The following is a 25,348-nucleotide window of genomic DNA, read 5'->3' on the forward strand; positions in this document are numbered from 1 at the left end:
GAAGACCACAAAAGCTGGAGGCAAAAAGTATACATAGTTAAGCAGTTTGGGTCCAACTGATCTGGCTGACCATAATCTCAGGTCTGGTTCTGCAAGGCTGAGAAATTGATATTTGTAGAAGAAGCAATTCCATTCCCATCATGAGATGATTATTTCTGCTTAGGGGGTCTGTCCCATCCCAGGGTGATCTGCCTGCAAGTCTCTCAGTTCTTTGAATCTTGAAAATATCCTTACTTTTATCTTGGTGTTTTCAGTCTTGAAGGGGAACAAGAGAAATTCAGTCAATTTAGGGTTAATTGAGCTTGTATTAGCAGTTTTTAGACAGATCCTCTTTAAGTGATTAACATGTCTACATGCAGAGTTGAACAGAATCTGACTCCAGTTTAAGGTAGAAAGGAGACAGTTACAAAATGAAGGAGGAAGTGCCAAGCTTTTATTCTGCTTTTAGTTACCCATCAGATACCTAGAGGCCCAAATAAAGATCCAGTGCATTTGGTCAAAGCAGCCCCTAACTCTATCACAGCAATTGAGCTGCACAAAGGTACCACTTGCCACATGGAGTGTACAGCATATAAACCCATGTGGATTATGTGACAATGATCATAATTTCAGAAGACCTGGGATTTTGACCAGATTTTGCTATTTTCTGGTGTTATTACCTTGAACCACAGTTGCTTCATCTGTAGCCTATGTCCATGATGGCCTGTGCTTCTCTTATAACTCACCAAGGGAAATAGAACAATACACATATAAGTGCTTGGTAAAATTTAGGGTATTAGGCCATTGTCAGTTATTGTTATAAAGTCAAAACTCTTTTGATCAGAGAAGTACCTGACATTGATTGGCAAGGATTCAAAGCTGTGAGGAGGACCCCATTCAGACAGGATTCCCATACACTTAAATTCAGTTGTCTTCAGTTGTCTCTGATTTTTATGAAATTTAAAGTTTTTTTTTAAATGGAAACAATAATATATTGTTGAATAGGGAGCAGGTGGCACAGAGATAAGCAATAGGCCCTTGATTAGAGAAGAATTCTAACCATAGGAATCCTTGAGTATTGTGGCACCAGAGACCAGGTGGAGCGAGATATCTGCAAACCAATAGGAAATCAAATGAAGACCTTTAGACCCACTAACACAGATCATCAGGGGTCCAGAGAGGTAGCTTGACTGTGTTCTACAGCCAATAAAATGCATTTCCCTCTTTGTGATGATAACAGGGCAGCAGAGTAGATGAATCTGGAAAGTTTGAAATGTTCCAAGGGTAAAGTGTGCTTGTGGAGGCTGCATGAATGAGGTCATTTTTTCTTTCTTTCTTTTGGTACTACGTATTAAACCCAGGGATACTTCACCAGTGAGCTACATCGCCAGCACTTTTTATTTTTTATTTTGAGGCAGGGTCTCACTAAGTTGTTTAATGCCTCACTATTTCACTAAGTTGCTGAGGTTGGCCTTGAACTTGTGATCCTCCTGCCTCGGCCTCCTGATTTGCTGGGATTATAAACATGCACCACTGTACCTGAGTGAGGTCATATTTCTATATGAAGCAGCACAGAGAATGAGTGAATGGCTAGAGACAGAGAGAGGTAGAGAGTCAGGATAAGCTCAATTTCCCACAAGGATTTTACACTTATTTTAACTGTAAAAGAAGATTCTTAAATGGGTTATCATTACGACACACTGATACCCCAGTTTCTGTACCTCTATCTTCATCTCTCTACACATAAATTCAATAAATGTCAATCAAAATTGCTCATGAATTACTATCAAATTATCAGAATGGGAAAAAATGACATTGTACTAAATACTTCCAATAATTAGAATGGCTTCATCTCAGTATTCAAAGAAGAGATCAGTAGAAGTAAAATTTCCCATGATTGACTTTATTCTTTTTTTTCTCAGGTGAAGAGAACCAGGACAATTATAAGTGTTGTACCCATAAAATGTTTCCTCTGTCCTATTATTTAAATAAATATGAACTAATTATTGAATGTGAACAATTAATGCATCCATTCATTCATTGAGTCATTAAATAATTACTGAGTGCCTACTAAGTGAATGTGAGAATATGAAAGTATGTAGGTCATGATTTCTTCAAAGATTTTGTGGGCTAATGGGGAGAGAAGATTTTATTAGCCTGGGGAAGATAATTGTCAGAAAAGAGGCTCAAAACTTCATCAGGATTCAAAGATCATGTTCACCCATGACTAAGGCAAACAGAAATACAATACTAAGGTGGAATTCTAGTTGAATCCCCCAAATTGGATAGGATTTTGAAATGCACCATTGGAAGAGAATAGGCCATCGTGATGAAAATAATGTATACTAAAAGTGATGTTGGAATGGCAGGAAAGTGCAGGGTTGGAGAAATGATTACTCCAGTTGAAAAATCAGGGTAGAGGGAAAGGATGATGTAATCTGAGCCCTATAGCTGGCACAGTTACTGGGAAAAATAGTTCAAAGTTTAGCAAGAGATTTTGAGGAAGGACAATTCAAAATTCTGAACACTGCTGAGCCTTGGACTTTATTTAGATGGCAAAGGGAGTTACTGAAGATATTAGAACACAACAGGAAGACTGATACAGTGTTGGTAAGGAGGCTGGATGGAGGTGGGGACACCAGATAATGAGTTATTGCATTAAAGGGAAAAGCTAGACAAAAACTAAAAATGGAAATGAAAATGGAGAGACAAATGTCAGAAGTATTGGAAAAGTTAAGTCATTAGACCCTCAAATAGTTTGAATGTAAGGTGTGAAATAAAGAATAGAGTTAAAAAGTGATTTTGAAATCTCAATCTAGGTAGCAGGCAGACTTGTGAGAGTTATAAAGCAGGGAAGTCTTCCAGAAGTAGTTTCCTGGGTGGGGGTGGGGACAGTGCTGCTTTGATTTTACCATCTAGAAATCCAGGGCAAACCTAGAGATGAGGATTTTCAGGTGTTTTTAAAGAATGAAAAATAAAATTGTTGTAGAATTCAACTCTTCATATACCAAAGAAGACTAATGTTTTTCAAGTTAATAGGGCCATTACTTAGTCAAACTGCTGACCATTGCTCATCTCTTTAGTAAATATTTCTTAAAGACAGATGTTACATCTCAGAGCAAAATGTCTGTGTGAATTGCCTCTTTGACTTCAAAATTGAATATTTTAGTATGCTCTTTAGATACAATGGTGGAGGGTGTTTATTGCTCAGATCTGTGGGAAATTACTTATAAAGTTTCCATGTCTATCCCTAAACTCAAATGTGTTAGAGAAATATTAGCCAATCTCCATGTTTTTGCTTTCAGTAATTTAATATCATTTATTTAAACAGTTACAGGAAAGAGCAACTTAGGCTTTTTCACCAGAAAATGCATTAAATAAACAAATGTTTATTCCCCACGGATTACAGATCATTTTCTTCTATCTAGTGGGACATGCATTTTGTACAAAAAAAGGCTTAATTTGTCTCTTAAAGAAAAGTTGTCTTGGTGTACCTGGATGAGCTCTGACCTGCAGATGTTTCTTTATGGGTATACAGTAAAAAGATTAAGATTAAAAGATAATGATACAAATGTGGGGCCAAAGCCAACTGCTCCCTAGGGTGAGGGACACTGCCCTTCCTATAGAAAAGGCTCAGAAGTTAACCTATGCAGATTGCCCTCCCTGTTAGGCATTCACAACAAGAATTGATGAAAAAGTCAATTGTCCCCAGATTTTCTGTTTAAACTCTAACCCTCTCAGAGCGAAGCATCTACAATTGTACTTTCTCCGGTCCAGCCATAGGAAAGTGAGTCGGTGTGTGTGACTTCAATTTTTCCCCCCAAAATGCCACTTCAAAGAGTTTGTGGGAGCCTCCTAAGTTTCCCTAAAGTCTGAGCTATTCCAAGTCTACAAAGCAGTTGTCCTTTTGATGTATGCTCTTTTTTAATTAAAATGAAAGTGAGATGTTTAAGAGGCACAAAAAGTACATATGAATAAATAGGAAAGCTGAGTCAAAAAACTAATTATACCTAGACACTTGCTTTCTGCTCCTGTAAAGCAGGGCTGGGAGTGTTTGCTCTTAATTGCTTTATGCTCCCTGTTTTAAGAGAAAGGAAAACTCTTCCAACACTTCATTTATCTGCTTTCGGTTGATAGCTCCCAAACCCCAGCCTCTGTTCCCTAAACCCCAGGTTCATATTATTGGATCCCTTATAGCACACTCTTACTCCAATTCCAAGTGTTTAATGCTAGATGCAATTTTACCTCTCCTCTGAATTTTTACTGCTTCAACTTCCCTGCCTGGCTTCTGTCCTTGGACTTCTCTTTGTCTTTCTCTTTTTAATTTTTTTTTTCAGTAGGTAGTAGCCTTTCTATTGTCTATTACTCAAGTCTTCCTTTTGACTTCACTTATCCAACATCGTTTAATAAATAACTGAATGTTCTTCCAGTCAACGCTAACCTTTCGTTCTTTTTCTTTGGTACCAGGGATTGAACCCAGGGTGGCTTAACCACTGAGCCACATCCCAATTCCTTTTGTGTTTGTTTGTTTTATTTTCAAACAGGGTCTCGCTAAGTCCTTAGAGACTCACTAAGTTGCCGAGGTTGGTCTAGAACTTGCAATCCTCCTGCCTCAGCCTCCTGAGTTGCTGGGCTTACCAGAGTGTACCATCATGCTCTGCTCACCTGCAGTCTTGAATACTATATTCATTTTGTCTCCATGGTACATTGGTGCTGTTCCCCAGATCTAGCATCTCCATTTGTCATTATGAAGTAATATCTCCTGTGCTTTTTTCTGGTCTCATTTCTTCCATGAGACTGAAGTTCACAAAAGCCTTCTATTTTTCTAAGACACATTTAATCTACAAACTGGTCCTTTGTCTTTATAGAATTTTTAAATCTCTTAATCTGTTTCTATTAAATTAGAAGACATTTTTATCAAGCAAATTTTCAATTTATGTAACCAAGTTCAATGCCACTGAGTTTCAGATTAAGCATGTCAAAGGAAGCCTTTGAGCTATGGGCAGTATGGTGCAGGACACATTTTAAGCACACAAAAGACTGTGAATTAAATCCTCTCAAATAAATGTCATGAAAGACTTGTGAATTTGACATCTTGTCACTCCAATTTTACTAGAAATAAGAGGACAAATTGGACTACTCATTCTTCTGTATTTATCAGTGCAATCAACAGAATAAGGCACACCATGGATGTGTGTACAAAACAACACAGCTGCCCCAGGGTCAATCATGTGCTGACTACATACTATATATTAACTGATTTACATATATTTTCTGTAATCCTCATGGCCTCATGAGGTGGGCATTATTAATTTCATTTCACAGATGAAGAACCTGACTCCAGCAGAAATTGGAGATGGCCAATAAGTGGCAGGACCAAAATTTGTAGGCAGATATAACTAAAAAAAAACCTGTACACTATTTCTTACTCCTTATTGCTCAATTACTAGGGAAGAGATACTTCTGGTTTCATCTCTGGTCTTTTGTAGATAACCCTTTTAAGGGAGTACAATGCTTACGTATGTATACGATGCTAGGTACAAAGTTATCGAGAGTCCTTCCTTCCTTCCCCCTTCCTTCCCTCCCTTTCTTTCTTGAGCTGGGGATCAACTCAATGCTTCAAGGATGCTAGTCAGGCATTCTCTACAGAACTACATTCCCAGCCCCCATTACTAAAATTTCTTTAACAAACCCATTTCCAGAATATTTGTGGTTGGCTACTGGAGACATGTTCTCTGCATCTTTTACCCAAAATGCCCCAACTTCACATTATTGATTGTGTGAATGGCCTATTTAAAGGATAAGAATACAATCAGTTACTTGGCTTGAAAAGGAGATGGCAGACTACCTTCAACTCTACAGAAAACTTGACCTTTAATGAATGTCCACCCAGGTTCTGGTTCCAATAGGGTCATTAAGAAGTACATCCTCCTTCATAAGCACAGGACTTCACCTGCAAGGACCCATTAGTGTTAATGGGTTGGTTTTTGTTCTTCCAATCACTTCAAGGATCAAAAGGAGAAGCTGCAACTTTGATGAGGTGGTAATGGTACACAGGACTGAGACCACTTAAGAGTTTCCTTTGTTCTCTTGGTATGGCAGCCCACCAAGGGACTTTAGACCACTATCTGCTATGTACAGGGTTTATGAAGAGTGTTCTAAGTAGTGGTGCTAAGTGCAGCTTCAGTAATGAAATGAGTGTGAGTCCCTACTTATAAAGCCAAACTCATCTACCTTGGGATGTTTGGGGCTTGCATGTTATGCTGCTTGAATTGATATTTTCTGCTCTTTAGTAACACAGGGGAAAAATTACTACTTGTCTTCACTGAGCTTTAAAAAGTTATCAGGCAAATATGTTTGCTAATAGAAAAATACGTGTTGTGGTAGGAAGTGGGGAGAGGAAGGAAGGAAGTGCATTTTAACATTAACTCTTTCTTCCAGTGGTGCCTTACCTTTCTCCATTGTTTCTTGATTTTTTTTGTACTGTGACCTCAAGTCATTATGTGACTGAAAATGCATATTGGGTACTCACTTTTTAGAGCCCAGTACCAGGCACCATGGGAGAATCTAAAACAAATTAAGACTTAACCTGTCTCCTCCAGGAAGTTGCAATCAGAAAAAAGAAGATAAGCTATCAAAGTCATTGCATGAATAACTTTCAGCTCTGAAGTTCTACATCTGTAAAGCCCAAAGCAGAGCCAAGAACTTTATTCAATTCCCCACCATTCTCTAATACTACATGCTTTAGGCCTGGAGCAGAGTTAAAATTTCCTAACCAATTTAGTTCAACGCATGGATGCAGGGAGCAAACATGTCCTTGCATTGATATTTGACATGTAAAAGTCTAAATCTCAACCCACATTTTCTGATGTGCAAGAAAGGTAACTTGATTTCTCTGTAACTCACCTTGGTTTCTATTTTGAGCTCTGGTTCGTTGAGTTACTGAAAATATAATCTCAGGCAATTTCAGTCTCCTTCTTTCCCTGGAGTTATATCTAAATTATTTGGGGCAGGGGCAGAATTTCCATGGTACTTTTGGGAGGCAGAGAGAAGTACCATGGAAGCCAGTTTCAAATATTCTAGACTCAACTCAGGTGCTCACTGAATTGCTACCAAGCCTCTTTTTTCTTGTGCACACAACCTCAATAGGTCAGGCTTTTTCTGCTATTTTTGGACCATTTGAAAATGGTTCTGTTGTTCCCACACCACAGTGGAGGATGGAAGACTGTCTAGCCCCAGGTATATCTAAATGTACCATACAGCCATTTCTTCTAAGGAATCTCACTGCTGTACCCGGTTCTCTGGGGGAAATGCGCACAGATCTACATTACTCCCCTAACCCCACCAGAGCTCAGCTCTTAAACTGGAAAACCATGCTTTCTTTTTGGTCTTCACCAAATGATCCTGTACACTTTGTCACAGAGAAGGGTCCCAGGATTTCCTTGAGTAGGGGACCTCAACCGGGGATAAGTGGGGTTCTTGTCAAAAGTCTCAGAAAGGGATTTAGGGACCTGCATCAGATAGAGGTGCAAACAGAATTATTGAGGAGAGTAATGATTATACATTCAAAGGGAAAGAGAGAGAGTGAAAGCCATGTTCTGGCCAGGCATTCAGATGTTACAGAGGGACAGTAGTAGGGGCTGAACTAAAGGTGAAATCAGGGAGGAGTTACTCAGGTTCTCTATGGTTTTCTTGGGGCTGCCCTTCGCCATCTCATCATGCTTCTTTCTGTGGCAAGGATACGGGTGCAAGGATGGAGACTGGGTTGCTCAGGAGTTGTTCATTCTGCATTTCAGTGAATTATGGATGTTCCTATATTCCAGGGGTTCTTGGGCAAGTCTTTTTTGAAATTCAGTTTTTTATTTTTATTAATTAATTATTTATTTTTCTGTCTTCCGAATTCCTATTTCAACTTGACTCTGTTCCTTCAACGTTTTCTCCTGCTTGCCCAAATAGGGTACAGGAAAGACTTACTCTCCTCATATAAATGCCTACATATTCTATTTCATTCCTAGAAGAGTCTAGGCTTTTAAGATTCAAACACAAAAAGCTAATTTTGTATCTTTGATTTATGACTCACATCCTTTCTGAGGCAATTCTAACACAATGGTTTGAAATTTAAGTGAGAGGAAAGACAAAGGAGAGAACGGAAATTTGAGGGGGGGGATATCAAATAATATTTCAAAAATAGTATCCTATCTCAGACCAAAAACACACTATCCTTTAGTATTAAGGAAAATGGTTGGTAGTCAATAAATCTTTATTTTATTTAAGAGATAGGGGAAGTAAACACTCCAGTATGTTCGGTACAAATTATACAGGATCAATAACATCCTAGTGAAATACAGTTTTAGTTAGTAAGTTTCAGGGACAAATTTCCCAGTTTCTAAGGCTAAGTGGCACGGAGAACAACACAGGATCTCTCTGTTTCAATGTACTCATCAATATAATTCAGGAGTGTTGGATCTGTGGTTAGATTTTACCCTGCTCACAGGTTAATAAATCAGTTTACTCTTGTTCCATGGGTGCTAGAAGAAGTCATGAGATTTCCGGGTGGAGGACCAAGGACTTTCTCATACTGCAACAAATAGCTGTGTTTCTATCAGTTCTTCTTGTTCCCAGGCTCCCAAGGACAACACAGAGGGGCTATGTTGAACATAGCAGAGGTTTTACGCTACAACTAGGAAAAAAATGTGACAAGTGACATGAAGTTGGATAGAATGGTTAATTTGAGAGAGAAAATTCAAATTGCAACGAGAAGCTAGAGAAGTAGCTGAAATGCTAATGTTTTGTTAACAGAATTTGTAGGCAGGAATACTGTAGTATGGAATTCTGAGGTCATTCTCCTTAGGTTCTGTAGTGATTAAGTGGTTATCACAGAAAGTTCATTATATCTACTGAATGCCAACTGAAAATGGTGAATAATTGGCTATAGGAAAAGAGACAGAATCAGACATAGATTGCACTCCGTTTTTCAAGTAGTAACTCCTAAAATTGGGGATTCCCAACCTTGAGATCTAAAGATGACAAAGCCCAGCAAAATGTTCCATTAGAAAATGCTGTAAAATTGGAAAAATAAATCAATAACTTGTTCACAAATATCAGAGCAGTATAAAGAGCCAAAAGTTGTATTACCTAACTTTTAAAAAAGGAAATACCTGAAGAAGGACCTAATATTCAGTTATACACACACTATTACTAGAGTTGGTTAATAAACAGGATATAGGGGCCAGGACAACAGTCTTAGAAACAGTACAGAAGGTGGTGTTGGCCACCAGAGAGAACTTGAGCTTCTGATTCACTGAATGACCCAGGGTTCTCTAAGCAGAAGTTAATTTAATAAGAAGGTTTGTGCAAGAGTGTCTACTATTTGCTTTCAGTCTGAGGGGTGCTTCCTTTGTGTTATCTGATTTAATCCCCATAGCCACCCCGCAGAATAGGTTTTATTGTTTCCATTTTGAAAACTAAGATACTAATGATCAGAGAAGCTTTACCAGGGGTTGGTAAATGACTGGGTTTGAATCTCAGTGCTGGGGTATGCATCTGTACAGCCCATGTTCTATCCACCTCCCATGTCGAACTTGTTTAGTTCTTCTAGAAATAAAGAAATTTCTCCTAGTGCTAATCTATTATTCAAATATTTTTATTGTTTCACACTTTTAGGAAAATAGTCATAAAGTTATGTTTTGTAAATTTAATAAAAAATAAGCCTCACTACTTTTTCTTCCTTCTACTGTTGTTTAATGTCAATGACATGTTACTTTTGTGACAAAGACTTTGATTTTTCCACAGGTGACTTGTATATAGGAGGAGTGGCTAAAGAAACATACAAATCCTTGCCAAAACTCGTCCATGCCAAGGAAGGCTTTCAAGGCTGCCTGGCATCGGTTGATTTAAACGGACGGCTTCCGGACCTCATCTCAGATGCTCTTTTCTGCAATGGACAGATTGAGAGAGGATGTGAAGGTACTTGATCTTTTTTATCACACTTGAAATTATTCTAATTCCACCAAAAAAATCTCATTACCCAGCAAAATTCTGCTAACTGGTAGAACTCCCCTTTGGAAATCCCTATCCATGCATTTTAATCAGCTTTTTTGTTGCTATGGCCAAAAGAACGGACAAGAACAACATAGAGGAGAAAAAGTTTATTTGGGGCTCAAGATTTCAGAGGTCTCAGTCCACAGATGGCCAACTACATAGCTTTGGGTCTGAGATGAGGCAGAACATGATGGTGGAAAAGTGTGGAGGAGGAAAGCATCTCAAGACATGGAACCAGGAAGCAGAGAGAGAACTCTCCTCACCATAGACAAAATATAAATCCCAAGGACACTCCTCCAGACACACCCCATCTGCCTATAGTCACCACCCAGTTAATTTCTATCAGTTGATTAATGCCCTGACTAGGTTAAGGCACTCATAACACAATCATTTCACCTCTGAACTCTCTTGCATTGTCTTACACATGAGCTTTTGGGAGACAGCTCATATCTAAACCATAACAATATGTTTTGAACTTTTCATCCAATCATCTTAAATTTTTTGTACTGAATGTAAATCTACTCTGGCGCCTGATGTAAAATAGTATGTATTATCTGTGAATCTTGCTATTTTCTATATCTTTGTATTCTATAGTTCATTTAATTAGCACGTTAATCAGTTCTGCAATGCTTGCTTTATTGCATTGAATAGATATCCCATTTAAACTAGAAAAAAATATATCTATTCCAGTATTAATCAACTTGAACCCACTTTGAAAAATCTACATTCAATGGGGTATGAAACAACCATAAAGTTCAGATACCCCATTCTCAAATCACTATTTGATATGTGTGTACCTGGAAATAAGAGTGCATCCAGTGAACTATCTGTTTGGTAAAAATATACTTTTTATATTACCCAAGGCTCAAATTTCACGCTTCAGAAATGCTCTCAACTATCTGCCATTCTTTTGTGATATCAGACCAAGATCTGTAGGAGTATTTTTTGATTGTTGCTTTCATTTTAGATAATTTTCACATCAACACCTCTGATTATTTGAGCCAATTCAACCTCACCAATGTAGTGTAATCTCATCATCATGATTATGTGACTCTGGATATGTTGCTGCTCCTCTTTTAATGTTGAGCAGAGTTTAGTCCATTTTGAGAATATTTGATCCATAAGGAGATTTCCTAGGAGAGAGGAGGAAGAAGCAAATGTGAATTCCTACCTCCAGGAGATTATGAATCATTTCTTCTTCGCCAAAAAAATGTCATTATATTTAGTAATTACCTAAGTGCATGGAAATTTTTTATTTGAAAATGCAATTTTTTTCTTTCTGAAGCATCTGTTTCTCTGAAAAGTTAGGTGAAATTCAAACTGTGCTGAAGCAATAAAGGAAGATCAAGTTTGGGTGGTACCAGAGGTTTAACCCAGGGGCATTCTGCCACTGAGCTACATCCTTAGCCCTTTTTATTTTTAATTTTGAGACAGGGTCTCCTAAGTTGCTGAGGTTAGTCTTGAATTGGGCATCCTGCCTCAGCCTCCTGAATAGGTGGGATTACAGATGTGCACCACTATGCCCTATTTAAATTCATTTTTAAATATTGTCACCATATGTATTTTCTTTATTTCACATTTTGACAGAGCACTTTTGTAAAACAAAAAGAAAATGTTTTCTCCTTGTACCAATTAAGTAAAGGCAACAAAACCATTAAGTGAAACAATTCCTCAAGCAGATGGAGACAAGGATATGGACCTGACTTTAGTTCTTGGAGGTGACCTAATGAGTGATAAATTGTACATAAATCTATTTTAAAGTAAAAGGTCCTCCACACTTTTTGGAAAATATTTTTCAAAACTAGGCTCTTGTACAAATTTCTTGGTAAGTGCTTCCTCATCTACAGGAAATGGTAAGGATGGACAGACAGACACAGTCACTGACAGCTGATGTTCATGAGTGGGTAGAAGATTAGAGGAGCAAGATGTGCTTACAGAGGGTAGTTGCAGTATTGACCTTGGTGTTGTTCTCCAACCTAATCTAGTAAGCAATTTGGTTAGGAAGATTAATTCCACATCCTCTTGATAGACTTAAATTACAATCTCCACATTTTAACTCATTCAGTTGAGGACAGTGTTGGTTCTTTCCATAAGGCTTTAAATTTCTGAGCTTTAGTAATTTCACCGGCATCTAATCACTGTCCCTTATTGTTCTTTGGTTTACACAGATTATAGTTTTTGTCTCATTTTCCTCTCCTTTTCAGAAATATCCTTTTTTTTTTTTTAAATCACTTAATACAAATGTCCTTTGGCTTGTTCCCAATTTTAGTGAGTGATAAAAAAAAGAAAGAAAGAAACATTACGTAACTAAAGGCCGAATATATTTAAGGTTCTGTCTTGTGCAAATGCCTGTCAGTGTTTAAGTATTGTTCTCGAAGGTGAGTACTTTGAAAAATGTGTCTTGTCAGGCATAGGCATGCATTCTCTTATAATACCTGAATATAAAAAGACTGTTGTGATAATGAAAACAATAATAAAAATAAAAGATGTGTTTGTGCTCACAGAGGTTTGGCAGGTATTCTGAGTTGCATTTGTACAATGTGGGCAGATTAATTTCTAGGATTGCAGTTTTACTATTTTTAGAGTTTAGCATTGTTTCACAATTGTATTTCTAATGCTTTTTGAAGAAACAATAGCAAGACTCTGGTTCTTCATTAGTTCTTGCTCCTGTCTTTCCTTCAGCCATGCAGGCCAGGAAGCAAATAACCATCTGATCAGGCAGCATTAGGCCTGAGTGAGGATTGCTGCCTCACTCATCCCAGGAAGGAGTGTGCCAAAGAGGGTTGCTTTGAGAGACTTTATTTTTTCAAAAACACTCATTATTCTCAGTCTCAAATATGAGTAGACCACTTACCTCTCATAGGTTGGAATGACGATAAAAAATGAGCAATTTAGTTGTGCTCAGTACTTTGATGCAAAGTTGAGAAATGGTTACATCTATTCAGGTTCCTGAGGCCTGAGAAATTATCATTATTATTGTTACTTACAAAAACTAGTTCTTGTTATTATGCCTATTATTACTATTATTATTGTTATTACTATTATTACTACTACTATTATATAATCAGAATTTATAATATTACAGTTTCTGAATTTGTGAAAATTCACGTAGGTAAGGCTAAATCCAATCATTTCTTATGAAGAATACATTTATTGAGAAAGTTCTCATAGAAATGTGATTGTAAGGTGCATGCTTAAAACCCATTTTACAAAAATATCAATTTATAGAGGCAATTCAGTTTTAATCAGTAAAGTAAGTACCTCAAAGCTTCTCTATTAGTAGTATCAAATTAGGCTGATATCTATTTTTATATTTTCAGAAAACCTAAAAATCGTGTTTATTAGAAAGTATCTTTAATTTATATTTGAAAACTATTTAGTTGGAATCCATGCCATTCCCACCCTAAGCTATCCTTTTTTAGTGAATCTTTACTGTAATAATTATTCATCAGGCAGTTTGTTAGGTCTGAAGACAATCATGAAGGTGTAGTCCACGTGGACATAACTCTGAAGTCCTTAAGTAGTATATACCCAACTGGAAAGATCAAGGACGAATATTCCACACTGAAATCTTATAAAGGAATTTGCTCTATGGAGAGTTATTTTACAGTTTGTTTTTTCCATCCTCACTATTTTTATCCACTTGAAATGCTATATACATTTTGGTAGTTTGGCATTATGGTAAAGTCCGACTGTTGGCAGTGAATGACTGGTATAACAGTTTTAAGCCTTAATTGCAAGAGAAAGATAAAAGACCTAGGGAGAGAAACATTGAAAGGGATAATTGGTCTGTTAATGACCACAGTCTACATTGTATCCTCACAAGACAAATGGTACTGCATGTTCCAAATAAGTAATATAGTCAATTTGGTAATGCATTCAAATTTATCCAAGAAAGGAAAAATTACAAAAACCCTTTTTAATTTTCCTTCCTTACATATCACTGGTTCAATTAACCATTATGTACACACAGTTACAAATACTCACATATGTACAGTAAAATTCTAATAAGTTGCTGCTTTCTCATTTGGCTTCTCTTAAGATTTATGGCTGTTAGATTTAATTTGTTTGCTGTACATAGCATTTTTCTCCCCTTTATAGCAGCATGCTCTTTTGAATCTGAACGTTCTTCTGTGTTTGCCCCATTTCAGTATTGCTTACTAACATTTACTATATTTTGCTTTTTTTTTTTTATTTTGCTGACAAAGTTGCATTGATGAAAGCTGACTTGCAAGGTAGATAGCCCTGTGTGTATATAACAAGACTGAAACCCCATACTACACAGTGGAAAACCTAAAATAACTTTTTTTACATTTTTGCTGTAACTGTTATTTGGGTTCAGATTTCATTTTTTTCCCTTCTCAAAATCTCCTATTGCAGCAGTTTGCATAAGGCTTTCAGTCTTGAACATGTTTGTATAGTGATTGCCTTTAGTGCTTCAATCATACTTCTTTAGTTCTCTGTTTTCCAGTGTTCTAGTTATGATTCTTTAGAACTAGACTAGCATTCTTTTGACTTGTATGTTCAATGGGGGCATGCCATCTATATGGAGTTTTTCATTTTCTGTTTAATTGCATGAGATCGTTAAAGCATGCGAATTGATACTTGCCAACATACCTATCCAAAACACCCAGCAATCATAACTTTATCCATAGTTTGTGCAGGGAAACATCTGGAACTTCTAGGGCATTTCCGTATAACTCTCTTTGGTTATTTTGCCAATCTTTATCTCAATTTCATGAAGTTATAATCTCCATTTTTCATGGTGTTTCTATTTCATTGGTCTGAAGTTAAGGAGATTCATTCATTTTCTAAAAATCCAAATGGTGATAGAGAGTTATTGATGATGGAGTGAGATTACCTGCTACCATGATCGTATTAGTAGCTATGCACTTGCTTTTACTATTTGTTGGTTTAGTTTATTGCTATCATGTATTTTGTCATATACTTGAAACTTAAGAAAACCTTCATGTTACAGTTTCTCAGCTCCTAATTCAGGTGTGTGAACTAGAACTTTCACAACTGGTTTGGACAAGTAATTTGAGGTGTTGGCAACTACTCTATGTGATCTAGCTCACATGTAAAACGTTTTAGATTGTTTTTAAAAACCCAAGTTTCCTTTGGAATGTTTCGCAGGGCCCAGTACAACCTGCCAAGAGGACTCCTGTTCCAATCAAGGTGTCTGCTTGCAGCAGTGGGACGGCTTCAGCTGTGACTGCAGCATGACTTCCTTCAGCGGGCCACTCTGCAATGACCGTGAGTACCTCATCACCCCTTGTCACTGCTTCTAGCTACTGACCTCTGTCTAGGGTCTAAAAGTGGAAGTCCTTATGTCATATCCAACTGAGCTCTCATAACCAATAGAAGCAGTTCTTTCTACTGGAAGGTCATTTCCTACATATTAAATTATTATTCTGGGATGCCATTAGTTGTGGGCTGTGATGATGATAATTCTTTAGGTTTCCACAGCAGGTTGGTTGGTTTGTTTCATGACTAATGGTCATGTCATTCAAAAGAACTTTTTTTTTGTTTTTCCATTTTCTATATTTGGTGATGCTCCTATTTTTTTGAAACTTCATAGTGCTTTATATTAAATCACATTTAATTTTGTGAGATATCTTCAAGACTGTGATCTTGGTGACTGGCTCCAAGTGTTACATTTTTCTCTATTTCTATATCTAAGTCCACCTTTGCTTTCACTTTAAAAACAATGTGTTTAATCTTTGTCCTTCAAGTACTCTCCCTTGATTTTAGCCACTTACATTTTCCTCCTTTAGTCCCTTGATGTAAGCATGACAATGAAATGCAGCATTTGCATTCTATCAGATCACACCTGCTAGTGTCTAATCTATATTATAGCAGCCAGGGTGGAATTAATTGGTCCTTAGGACAAAGTTTTGCTTCTTTCAAATAGTCTTGCTTTAAAGCACTTTATCAAAATGCAAAAAGCATTTCCTACAACACATTTCCTTCAACTGTGGTAAAAGAATATCCCTGACAAAGCTTCCTGTTTGCAAAGTAGATTACATGCTTTATGTTATAAATGCTACAACTTGTAAAGTTAATGTTCTAGGTGATGGGATAGGGGATGCCCTGATTGAAGGTCTGGGGTTTCACAGCAGAGGCTAAACTTGAGTGTGGATTTAAAGAATTGTCTAGAGTTTGTTTTTTCTGACCTTTGTCAATTTGGACTTTATTCATGTCAGTTTATATGTATATCACAATGTCAAAGGTTGGGTCAAACCAAAATATTCCACTGAACAGAGTTGTTGTAGCCTACAAAGATGGTTTAACAGTCTCAGGTTTTTCATCCAAAATATTGACTACAAGAGCAAACAACTAATATGTTAGTAAAGAGTAGATTTATACTTGGAAGAATGTAATTCCCATGCCATCAGAGATTGAGAACTATCTATCTCCATTTCACTAGTGTCATCTTCCAAAGAATTATAGTAAACTTGAAGCAATAAAAAATATATTCAGACTGTCATATATTTGCAAACCCTCTATTTCTGCAAATCAAATCACACTTAAAAACAATAACTATTTTGAATTATATAAATAATCTTATACAAAGACACACTAAATACCAATATATGCAAAAAACCAGAGAGAGCAATGTTTAAACCTTATAAATGCTTTAATAACAACATGCATATACATCTCTAGAGCAGTAACTTTCTGCATTTTTCCCTATCCCATAGAAAAATAACATAAAGTTATTTTCCAGGACAACCAGAAGACTGAAATTTTGTTGATTGTATTATGGCAAATTTTTTAGTCCTGAATATGATTCTGACAGATGTATGACTACATGTGGTAGTTGAGAGGGCTTTCTGGTATGAAAATATTTTTCATTTTGCTGAAGAACATTCTCTGCCAAATTTTGCTTAATCTAGTTTCCATGTTTTACAAAACAGTTGCCATTTGGTTGTGTCAGACTGTGCATCCACATATACCAGTTAAATATGAAGAATATAATTTTCCGGAAGTATTCGTTGGGCTTTTCCTAAAGGAACATCAAGATCCAACCCTGGGTATTATGCTGTCTGAATCATTTTTTACAGAAAACTATTTGAATGCTGTTCTTGGGTGATAGTAGTAGTGATGGCAATGATAAAGGTATTTGTTATTTTCTTGTAAATAGGTAAATGTCGTTCGATAAATGTGTCTTCTGATATGCCTCTTGCACAAATCAGCATTAAAATTACTTTGGAGAGCTCAGAATGCATGCATTTTGATTATATCATTACCTCTTGCTGGGTTTTCTGGAAATGTGAAATGATTCCATGGTTCTCACCTTGAAGTTTTTGGTGATGATGCTATTTAGGCAAAAATCAATATTTAAAAGTAAATATTATTTTCATATCAATTATAATTAGTAGAAGGTACAATAGTAATTCTTACTCTGAAGACATGTAAATTGAAGCTTGAAGTTTCTTGCCACATTTTCCTCACTTTTTAAATTGATCCAAATACATCTATGTCTACAACTCACTGTTTTCTATAAGATGCAAAAATAGAATTAATGTGATTCCTTGAATTTTAGCAAACTCCTTTTCTGTATAGAGATTGACTTTTTTATTTTATTTATTTATTTATTTATTTATTTATTTTTTGGTAACAAAGCCACAAGGGACATTTTGTTTGCTAATGAAGTTTTATCCCTAACTTAGTTATTTATCCATGAATTTTGGGACTGCAGCCTTCCACTTCATAGGAAATGATAACAAAAAATGAAATAGGAACATATATTTTTAATATGGGAAAGAAAACACCACATTAAATATGAAAACCTTTCTCCAAAATACAACTTCTGAATGTCATCTATCTGATAAGTCTCAAGGAATGGGTTATAGTAACTTTTTTTATATATATATATTAGCCTGGAGATATAATTAACAATGAGAAGATGGGAATACTTTATAGTATGCAAGTTTAATCTTGGATAAATCATACTAATTAATTGAACTGAAAGGAAGTTTTCAAGAAAGAGACATTTGTGCAAAGTGATGCCAAAGGCTATTTGAAGAAATGCATTTGTGAGAAACTCATTCTTCCCTGGAAATTTGCCTCCTGAGTGACACACTCATTAACCAAAATGGGGGTACCTTGTATCCAACACTACCAAATTTTAGGTCTGCATATCATTTTCTCTGGTTTATTGTAGTCATTTCCTGGTTGTCTCCCACCTTCTCTCCCTCCCTCTTCCAATTCATTTTGTATTTCTATACTAGTCCTGTTCTTCCTATTCTCCCTGATTTAAATGTCACTGGTCTCTCCTGATTCTCTCAACCAGAGGCAATATTTTTCCTCCTCTGATGTCTTATGGGACTTTGTACTGCTTTATCAGCCATCACTTTCTACCTTATAGTTTCTTCTGTCTTATCTCCCTTTAAGATTATGCACTTCTTTCAATACAACATGTCTTTCCTTTTTAATTTCTTCTTCCTTTTCATAAGCCCAGTATTTTGTATAGCATGTTACATGTAATTGGTGATAATAGCACTCACTAAACCAATGTAGACTGACTGCATAAACTTTTCAAAACAATTTCTGGTACATCCTCAGTAGTCAACACTACTCTAGATTTGTCACTCTGGAGTTCATAAACTTCCATGTTTGACCCTGGCCTTCATTTTCGTACTTGTCTATTGCAGATCCTTGTCCATATGGTGTGTGACTGCCAATTTACTTACTCATGAGTTTTTGTACAACATTACGCTTTCCAATTTCCTCAGTGTAACATATGCTAATCTCTCCACCTGGGAAATGCTATCATTCCACCTGGATTGCATTCCTTTCACTATCTCTGCTTGAAGGAATATCATTTCCTTTTCAATCTCCACTTAAACTGTTTTATCCCATAGAAATGTCTTTGGTTCACTGAGTTGGGCATTACCTTTTCTTTGGAAATCTTTGGCAATAGTGTGTTGTGCATATTATTGTATGTTGTTGATATTTGTGAATTTTCTCTTGGGTTGATGATTTATCAAGTGCTTACTGTATGTCAGGTCTGTGCTAGGAGTTTACATTAATTATGTAACATCTACACATCACCAATTCATGATTGCAACACCACTCATCATCATCAAATCAGTGTGTTATTCAGTAATTCTTTTCTGTTTTTTCACACTGGTCCAGAATAGAATATAACCATATTAGCTAATTTAATGTCAGATTGGAGAAGATGAATATGGCCATGATCACATGGAAAATAGCGAACATAATAACATTGTCACATTACATTAGAATGGAAATGTAGTGTGCCAAATTACAGTTCAGCTTCAATGATGTCTGTTACCATAAGGGAGTAATACATCATAGTGCTGTTATTTTGGTGCTATAACTTAGGAGGGTGTGGGTTCTGATAATAAAAAGACTATTTTCAGAATTCTAAATGTGGTTAAGGGAAAATCTGATAGATACTCATTTTATCTTTTGTATGAGAATTACAAATATTCACAGAAGCAAGGATGAAGTACATTTGACTGAGACTTTTTTACCATGGCATTTATAAATACCTTAAGCATTGTTGCTTATCTTATTTTGTTGTTTGGAAAGAGAATCAAATACCCAGAGTCTAAACATCAATATCCAAAGTAATAGAAGTGCATCATAATATATGTGAAAATATGGATCCAAGTAACATTTCTCTCCCTCCTCAAGCTACCAATAGTATTAAACTGTGAAGTGATTTGCTGCTGGTGCCGTATAGGGCTGAATTCACAATTAGCTATATGCACAGCCAAATACTTATTGTAAATGTAATGAGTCTTATTAACCTCAAATCACTCAAGTATTTCTAAATGGAGGTCCTTAAGCTGTTTAAAGCAATTTATAAGCAATAGTTACTGATAACACCTTAGAAAATCTATCTGTGGGGAAACAGGGTCAGATCTATCTCATAGTAAACTATAAAGGATTAAAATATTGTTCATAGCCAGCCAGAAAAATGCAATAAAAGACAGTAAAGAAAGCAAAATATATGGTAGAGAAATGTAATACATAATGGAAGTACTGTCTTCGACTATTTTATATACATTTATTTTTGTTCTTCTTATTGGGAATAGTCATCATAAAAATAGGTACATGAAAGGAACTGTTGGTCTTTTCATATTACACTCAGGCAGCTAGAGTCTATGTCTACGCATTATGTCTATGTAAGAAAAGTTAAGTGGGAAGAAAAATCCCGAAACAGCAGAATAGAGCTTTGATGCATTTGAATTATCTAGATCAGTTCCTCCATTATGCAGCTGCTGTACGATCCATGACTCTAAGTAGACTTTTGCCTTCTGTAAATGCTACCATTTTGGCAGGCTTACCTTTCTCCTTTACCTGCTAGGATTCTCTGTTTTTTTTCTGACTTGATGAAAACTCTGACCGCATTGGACCTTAATTTGGCTCTTATGCTAGTACTCATCACGGATCTTAGGTAAACACGAAGCTGGCCTTCCGTATTTGCATTCCTGTGTTGGTAAATACTATCCATCTCAACTAACCAGGGCTGCAGTGAGAGAAAGTTTTGCAGTCACCTTGGTTAACTATCCTTAAGGGGTGACTGTGATTCCAATTTTCACAGATACTATTTCAAAGGTATCTATGACCACAGTCTCTCTCTGGATACTTTTTGTGTGAGTGCATTGTGTCTAGGTCTATCATTTTCCCTCCCACTGAAGAAACCAGGCTAGGGTAGAGATACAGCCTTAATCATAGGCGCTGATTTATGAAACTTCTTACCTTTAGGTTTACCTTTACTTTTAATGTGGATTCGATTTCCTCACAAAATGATGCACTAAAAGTTTGGTGAACAAAATGAAGAGAAATCATGATGAATTTTTAGAATCCTGCGTGATACCACATACATATAAAAATAAATAATTTAATATCCATTTGTTAATCAAGAAGAAGATATGTGAAGAGAATAAACTGTTAATACTTCTCCTACTTTATGGAATCAAATTATCCTGTTTTTTTTTTTTTTTTTTCCCTTAAAAGGAGTATAAGATTAAACATAATTAGTTTGGACTTCATGAAATATTTTATTTGAAAAGAATATAACTGTGATTGGATTTAAAAGGAAGGTTGAATCTGGCATAGGTGGTTTTATGTACTTCTCTGATGGACAAGAAGAACTATAAAAATTTTTAATGTAGGTCATATCAACATAATTTACTGTTAATAATAGAATTAATATGTATTACCTGCATGCCACTTATATTCTATAAATCTCACATTTTAGTCTTCAAAAAATCTTATTTTAATTTAAAAATGAGAATATTGAGAAATAATTTTACGAAGCTTTAAGGGGACAAAATGGCTAATTATTGGCACAAACATAATTGGAATATAAGTTCATCTCTAAGCCCATATTCTACTTTGCACCCACAGTCCCTCTCAAAGAGAGGTACATTCAATGTCAATACTTTGAAATTTCCCCAGCAGAAAAATTCCACGGAGAAGTTAATAATTTAAAATTGCAATTTATTTTTATGCTCTTCTGACTCTTAATTCTTAGATTTAATTTTAAGCAATATGCTGCATGAAACACACTCTTCCCCTCAACTATTCTGTTGCCACTTCTAAAGAGGAGTTAAAAATTCAGGGTGAGCTGTCGAAGCATTCTGTCACTAACTTCCAGTTCTACTATAAAAAGGTACTGATTATGAAAGAGAGATGGGAATTTTCTGTGACAGCCTTTCAAAAATAATAATTTTATATTTGATCATGAAATCAGGCAAAATATTACCTAAAGTTCCTTTGCTTAAATCAGATTCACAATCTATTTATTATAGGAAATGGGCAGCATAGATTCAGATTCGTGCTGAACAATGAATGATGTGTATCAAGTGTTTCATTATGTTAATTCTCAGTTTTTCCTTTATTCAGTTGTGGAGGCAAAAAAAAAAAAAAAAATCCACATTGGAGGTTAGCAGTGTGGTCCTTGAAGGTCTTTGGAAGTTATATAAGAGAAACATAAGAGAATGCATGAAGCCCAGGGCATGAAAAATTACTACAAGATTAATAGTAATGACCGAGGGCCCTTCATATTTGTAGGGAAGGGAAAGGAAGCTCTCAGGAAATGTATCGTCCAGGAAAAGGTCAAGATAAAAATAACGTTGTGCTTGCATTAAGAGATAATTTACATCATAGGGGAAAAAAATTACTGTGAAGAAGAAGCCTCTTGTCCAGTGATCCTTTTTCCTCCCCTCAACAAAGCATTCTGTGTCTTTAATGAGATTTACTGCAGCAATTAAAAAGGGTAGAATTCTTTTATGGGAAGGAATTACAGTCTTCTCTCCAGCTCTGTGCTGTTATACATTTTTACCTCTCTGGTAGCATTCTACAGCAGCATAAAATACAAGAATGATCTGTTAGCTCTGGGTGTTATGGAGTGTATGATTTTAATGACTCTAATGATCTAAATTCACATCTCTCAGAAAATGACCTAGAGAGTGTGAAGCTTAATCTCCCCAGGATTTGGTGAGATTGGAAGGTACAAAGGCATTTCTTAACTTGAAATAATTTCAGAATGGAGCAAGTTTCATAAAAGGATCAGCTGATATAGAAAGATGTTTTAAAAAAATGGGTCGTGAACAAGGAGGAGGCTGCATTTGAAGGAGACGGTGAAAACTGTTCGCGTAGGTGTGAATGCTTCTTATAAATATGTAACATATGACCCTTTAAGAAGACAAACAGATGGAATATGTAGCAGAAAATAAAGAATATATTTTGCTTGGTTTCTCCAACTGAGTGGTGCACTGTGTATTTTGATATTTGGCAGTCTGACTGTTGGAAGTGTTCAAGGCCTCATCTGGATTCCAGTAGCTCAGGACAATGTTGACATTGTGAATACTGCTGGGTAAAAACAGGCTATTGAATTTGATTATAGAATTTCTCCAGGTTATGACACAATGCCCAATCTTCCAGCCATGTTTGCACACCAAGTTATTTATTTATTTTTTTGGTACCAGGGATTGAATCCAGGGATGCTTTGCCACTGAGCACATCCCCAGCCATTTTTATTTTTTATTTTGAAACAGGGTTTTGCTAGGTTGCTTAGGGCCTTGCTAAGTTGGTGAGACTGGCCTCAAATTTGCAGTCCTTTTGCCTCAGACTTTTGAGTCACTGGGATTATAGGTGTGTGCCACTGAGCCTGAGGTGTACACCAGGTCTTTGATAGTCACTTGAATGTTCCACTTGAAGGGATCCAGAACTGAGGATCTAAATTCATGTAATCATTGCAAACTTGGAGCATTGCTGAAACTGTGGGGTCCATCTTTGATGGCATCAATCATGAATCTGCTCTCCTAGGCCCTATTCAGGGGAAGTGTCCCATTTTGCTAAATTAAAAACAGGAAGTGTCAGAGAAATACCATTTCCTTTCAACCGCAGGAGACATCACAGAAGTAATTAAACTGGATTTGGTGTGTCAGGCGCATTCCTTTTATTGACAGTGACAATAATTCTGTAAATCAAAACCTGGAAGCATTTTCAGTGTTGTTGAAGTGCTAAAGATAAAACCTAAGGTTCTTAAAATTAAATCTCATGAAACTAAAAGTGATCTATGGCATGCAGTATGAGAGGCTGCTGCCTGAGTTGTGAATGCAACTTGTCTTCTGAAATTCAGAGCTGACAAGCAAAATGATGATGATTATAATTTGATTTTTAGTTGAGTCCCTGAAAGCTATAGCAACATAAAGCCAAATGGAGTAGTTCTTAGTACTAGCTCTCATTTATGGTTTTAAGATCACCTGGAAATTCCTCTCCCTGCTACCCCAGTATTTCCTTCTCTAATGGTGCCAATAGGTCTTACTGATCCTTGTTTTCCTGGCAGTCCTTCATCTTTTCAGTCAGCATTGAAGTTCTCCATCATCTTACTCAACCAATGTACCTCCACAGCATGTTTTTCCTTATATGCCTTGGCATCAACTTATATGATATAGGCATGTATAGAAACACACTGATGTACTCACGTAGTGTTGCTGTGCCTTTGTCTCTGCCAAAAGACTCCCTCATCTGACCTGTCCTTCACCATCCCTACTTCTACTCTGCCTAAGGAAATGCAGCCCAGGCAGATGACCTGTTCAGATCAACTTCATCCAGAATAGGACAATTTTTGTTCCTGGGTGATTTCTTCTGCTTTGGAGGCCAAACGTTTACCGTTCAAAGGTGTTATCGTGTGTATGCTTTAATTTCAGCTATATTTTACACCCAATTCTTCTGTCTTTGGTAATAGTTCTCACAGTGCCTAGCACACGTTTGATGCTTGCTAATATTTGAAGATTAGTGTCTCCAAGCCTCCATTAGTTAACACTGCGTGTGTGTGTGTGTGTGTGTGTGTGTGTGTGTTTGTCCCTGCCTAGTCCTACCCTTTATTTAAAAATATATGTACATAGCATGTAACATCTAGCAGGAGTAATTTATTATATCATATTACTGTAAATGCATTTTTTCATTATCTTTATTCCTGCTAGTAAAGATCCAGTGATTAGAGTTATATATAGATAAGAATTACTTTGAGTAAATCTGTATGTGTGTGTGTGTGTGTGTGTGTGTGTGTGTGTGCACATGCACACATGTGCATACACACTGTGAAATATGATGGGTTTAGAAACCTCAGTTTCTACTTTCTTTGATTCCAACGAAGTCCTGCTTTATATATTATCACATTAAATTTGACAAATGCTAGGACCTTTTGTCATTTCAAGATAACTGCTTTTTGTTCACTTTACTTTTTTCTCATTAATTAGCTGATACCTGCAGGAATAATCACATCATTATGAAATGCTACACTGCCTATTTGACTTTTTTATATGAACTTTAAGATTTTGTAATATCTGAGTATTTTTCTGGCAATAAAATAGTATCTCTGGGGAAAATGATACCATTTCTCTAATAATAATGTGTCGCTGTGTGCCTGGCTTTAGTGCACCACTGTCCTTGAAGAATTTTCTGTGTTCCTTTTGCCAAAGTTACTGAAGATCCAACTGTCCACTTGGTTTTGGATAGAGGCAATTTAAAATATTGGTGTTTTCCTTTCCACATTAAATATGCAGAGGATAGCATTTTTATACACAATTGTCCCAAGACCAAGATGCTCACTTTGCCTAATTGCTTTGATTCAGTATTTTTGGAGAATATGCTGGAATTCAGCTTAAAAGAATGACTCTTTTCTACCTTCCAGTCTACCTACATAGTAACCTGTCTGCTGAGTCCATAGTGAAAACCTCAGAAGCATAACTTGTTTGTTGGACAGATTGAGAAAAAAAAAAAGAACTTTTAAAAATAGATTGCTAGAATGCTAGAAATAGTCTAACTGAAAAAA

General features: G+C 36.3%; 1 protein-coding gene across 30 annotated transcripts in view; it reads left to right on the forward strand.

Moving 5' to 3' along the window:
- The window catches only part of NRXN1 (neurexin 1), a 1,087,847-nt gene that overhangs the window by 538,896 nt on the left and 523,603 nt on the right, over positions 1–25,348 (forward strand). For all 30 annotated transcript variants that reach the window (XM_079110028.1, XM_079110037.1, XM_079110040.1 and 27 more), the window contains 2 exons: positions 9,772–9,945; positions 15,157–15,276. In XM_079110028.1, the coding sequence (XP_078966154.1) occupies positions 9,772–9,945; positions 15,157–15,276 (294 nt within the window). The remainder of the gene's footprint in view (positions 1–9,771; positions 9,946–15,156; positions 15,277–25,348) is intronic.

This window comes from Sciurus vulgaris (assembly GCF_902686455.1).
Source record: "Sciurus vulgaris genome assembly, chromosome: 14".
Lineage (NCBI taxonomy): Eukaryota > Metazoa > Chordata > Mammalia > Rodentia > Sciuridae > Sciurus > Sciurus vulgaris.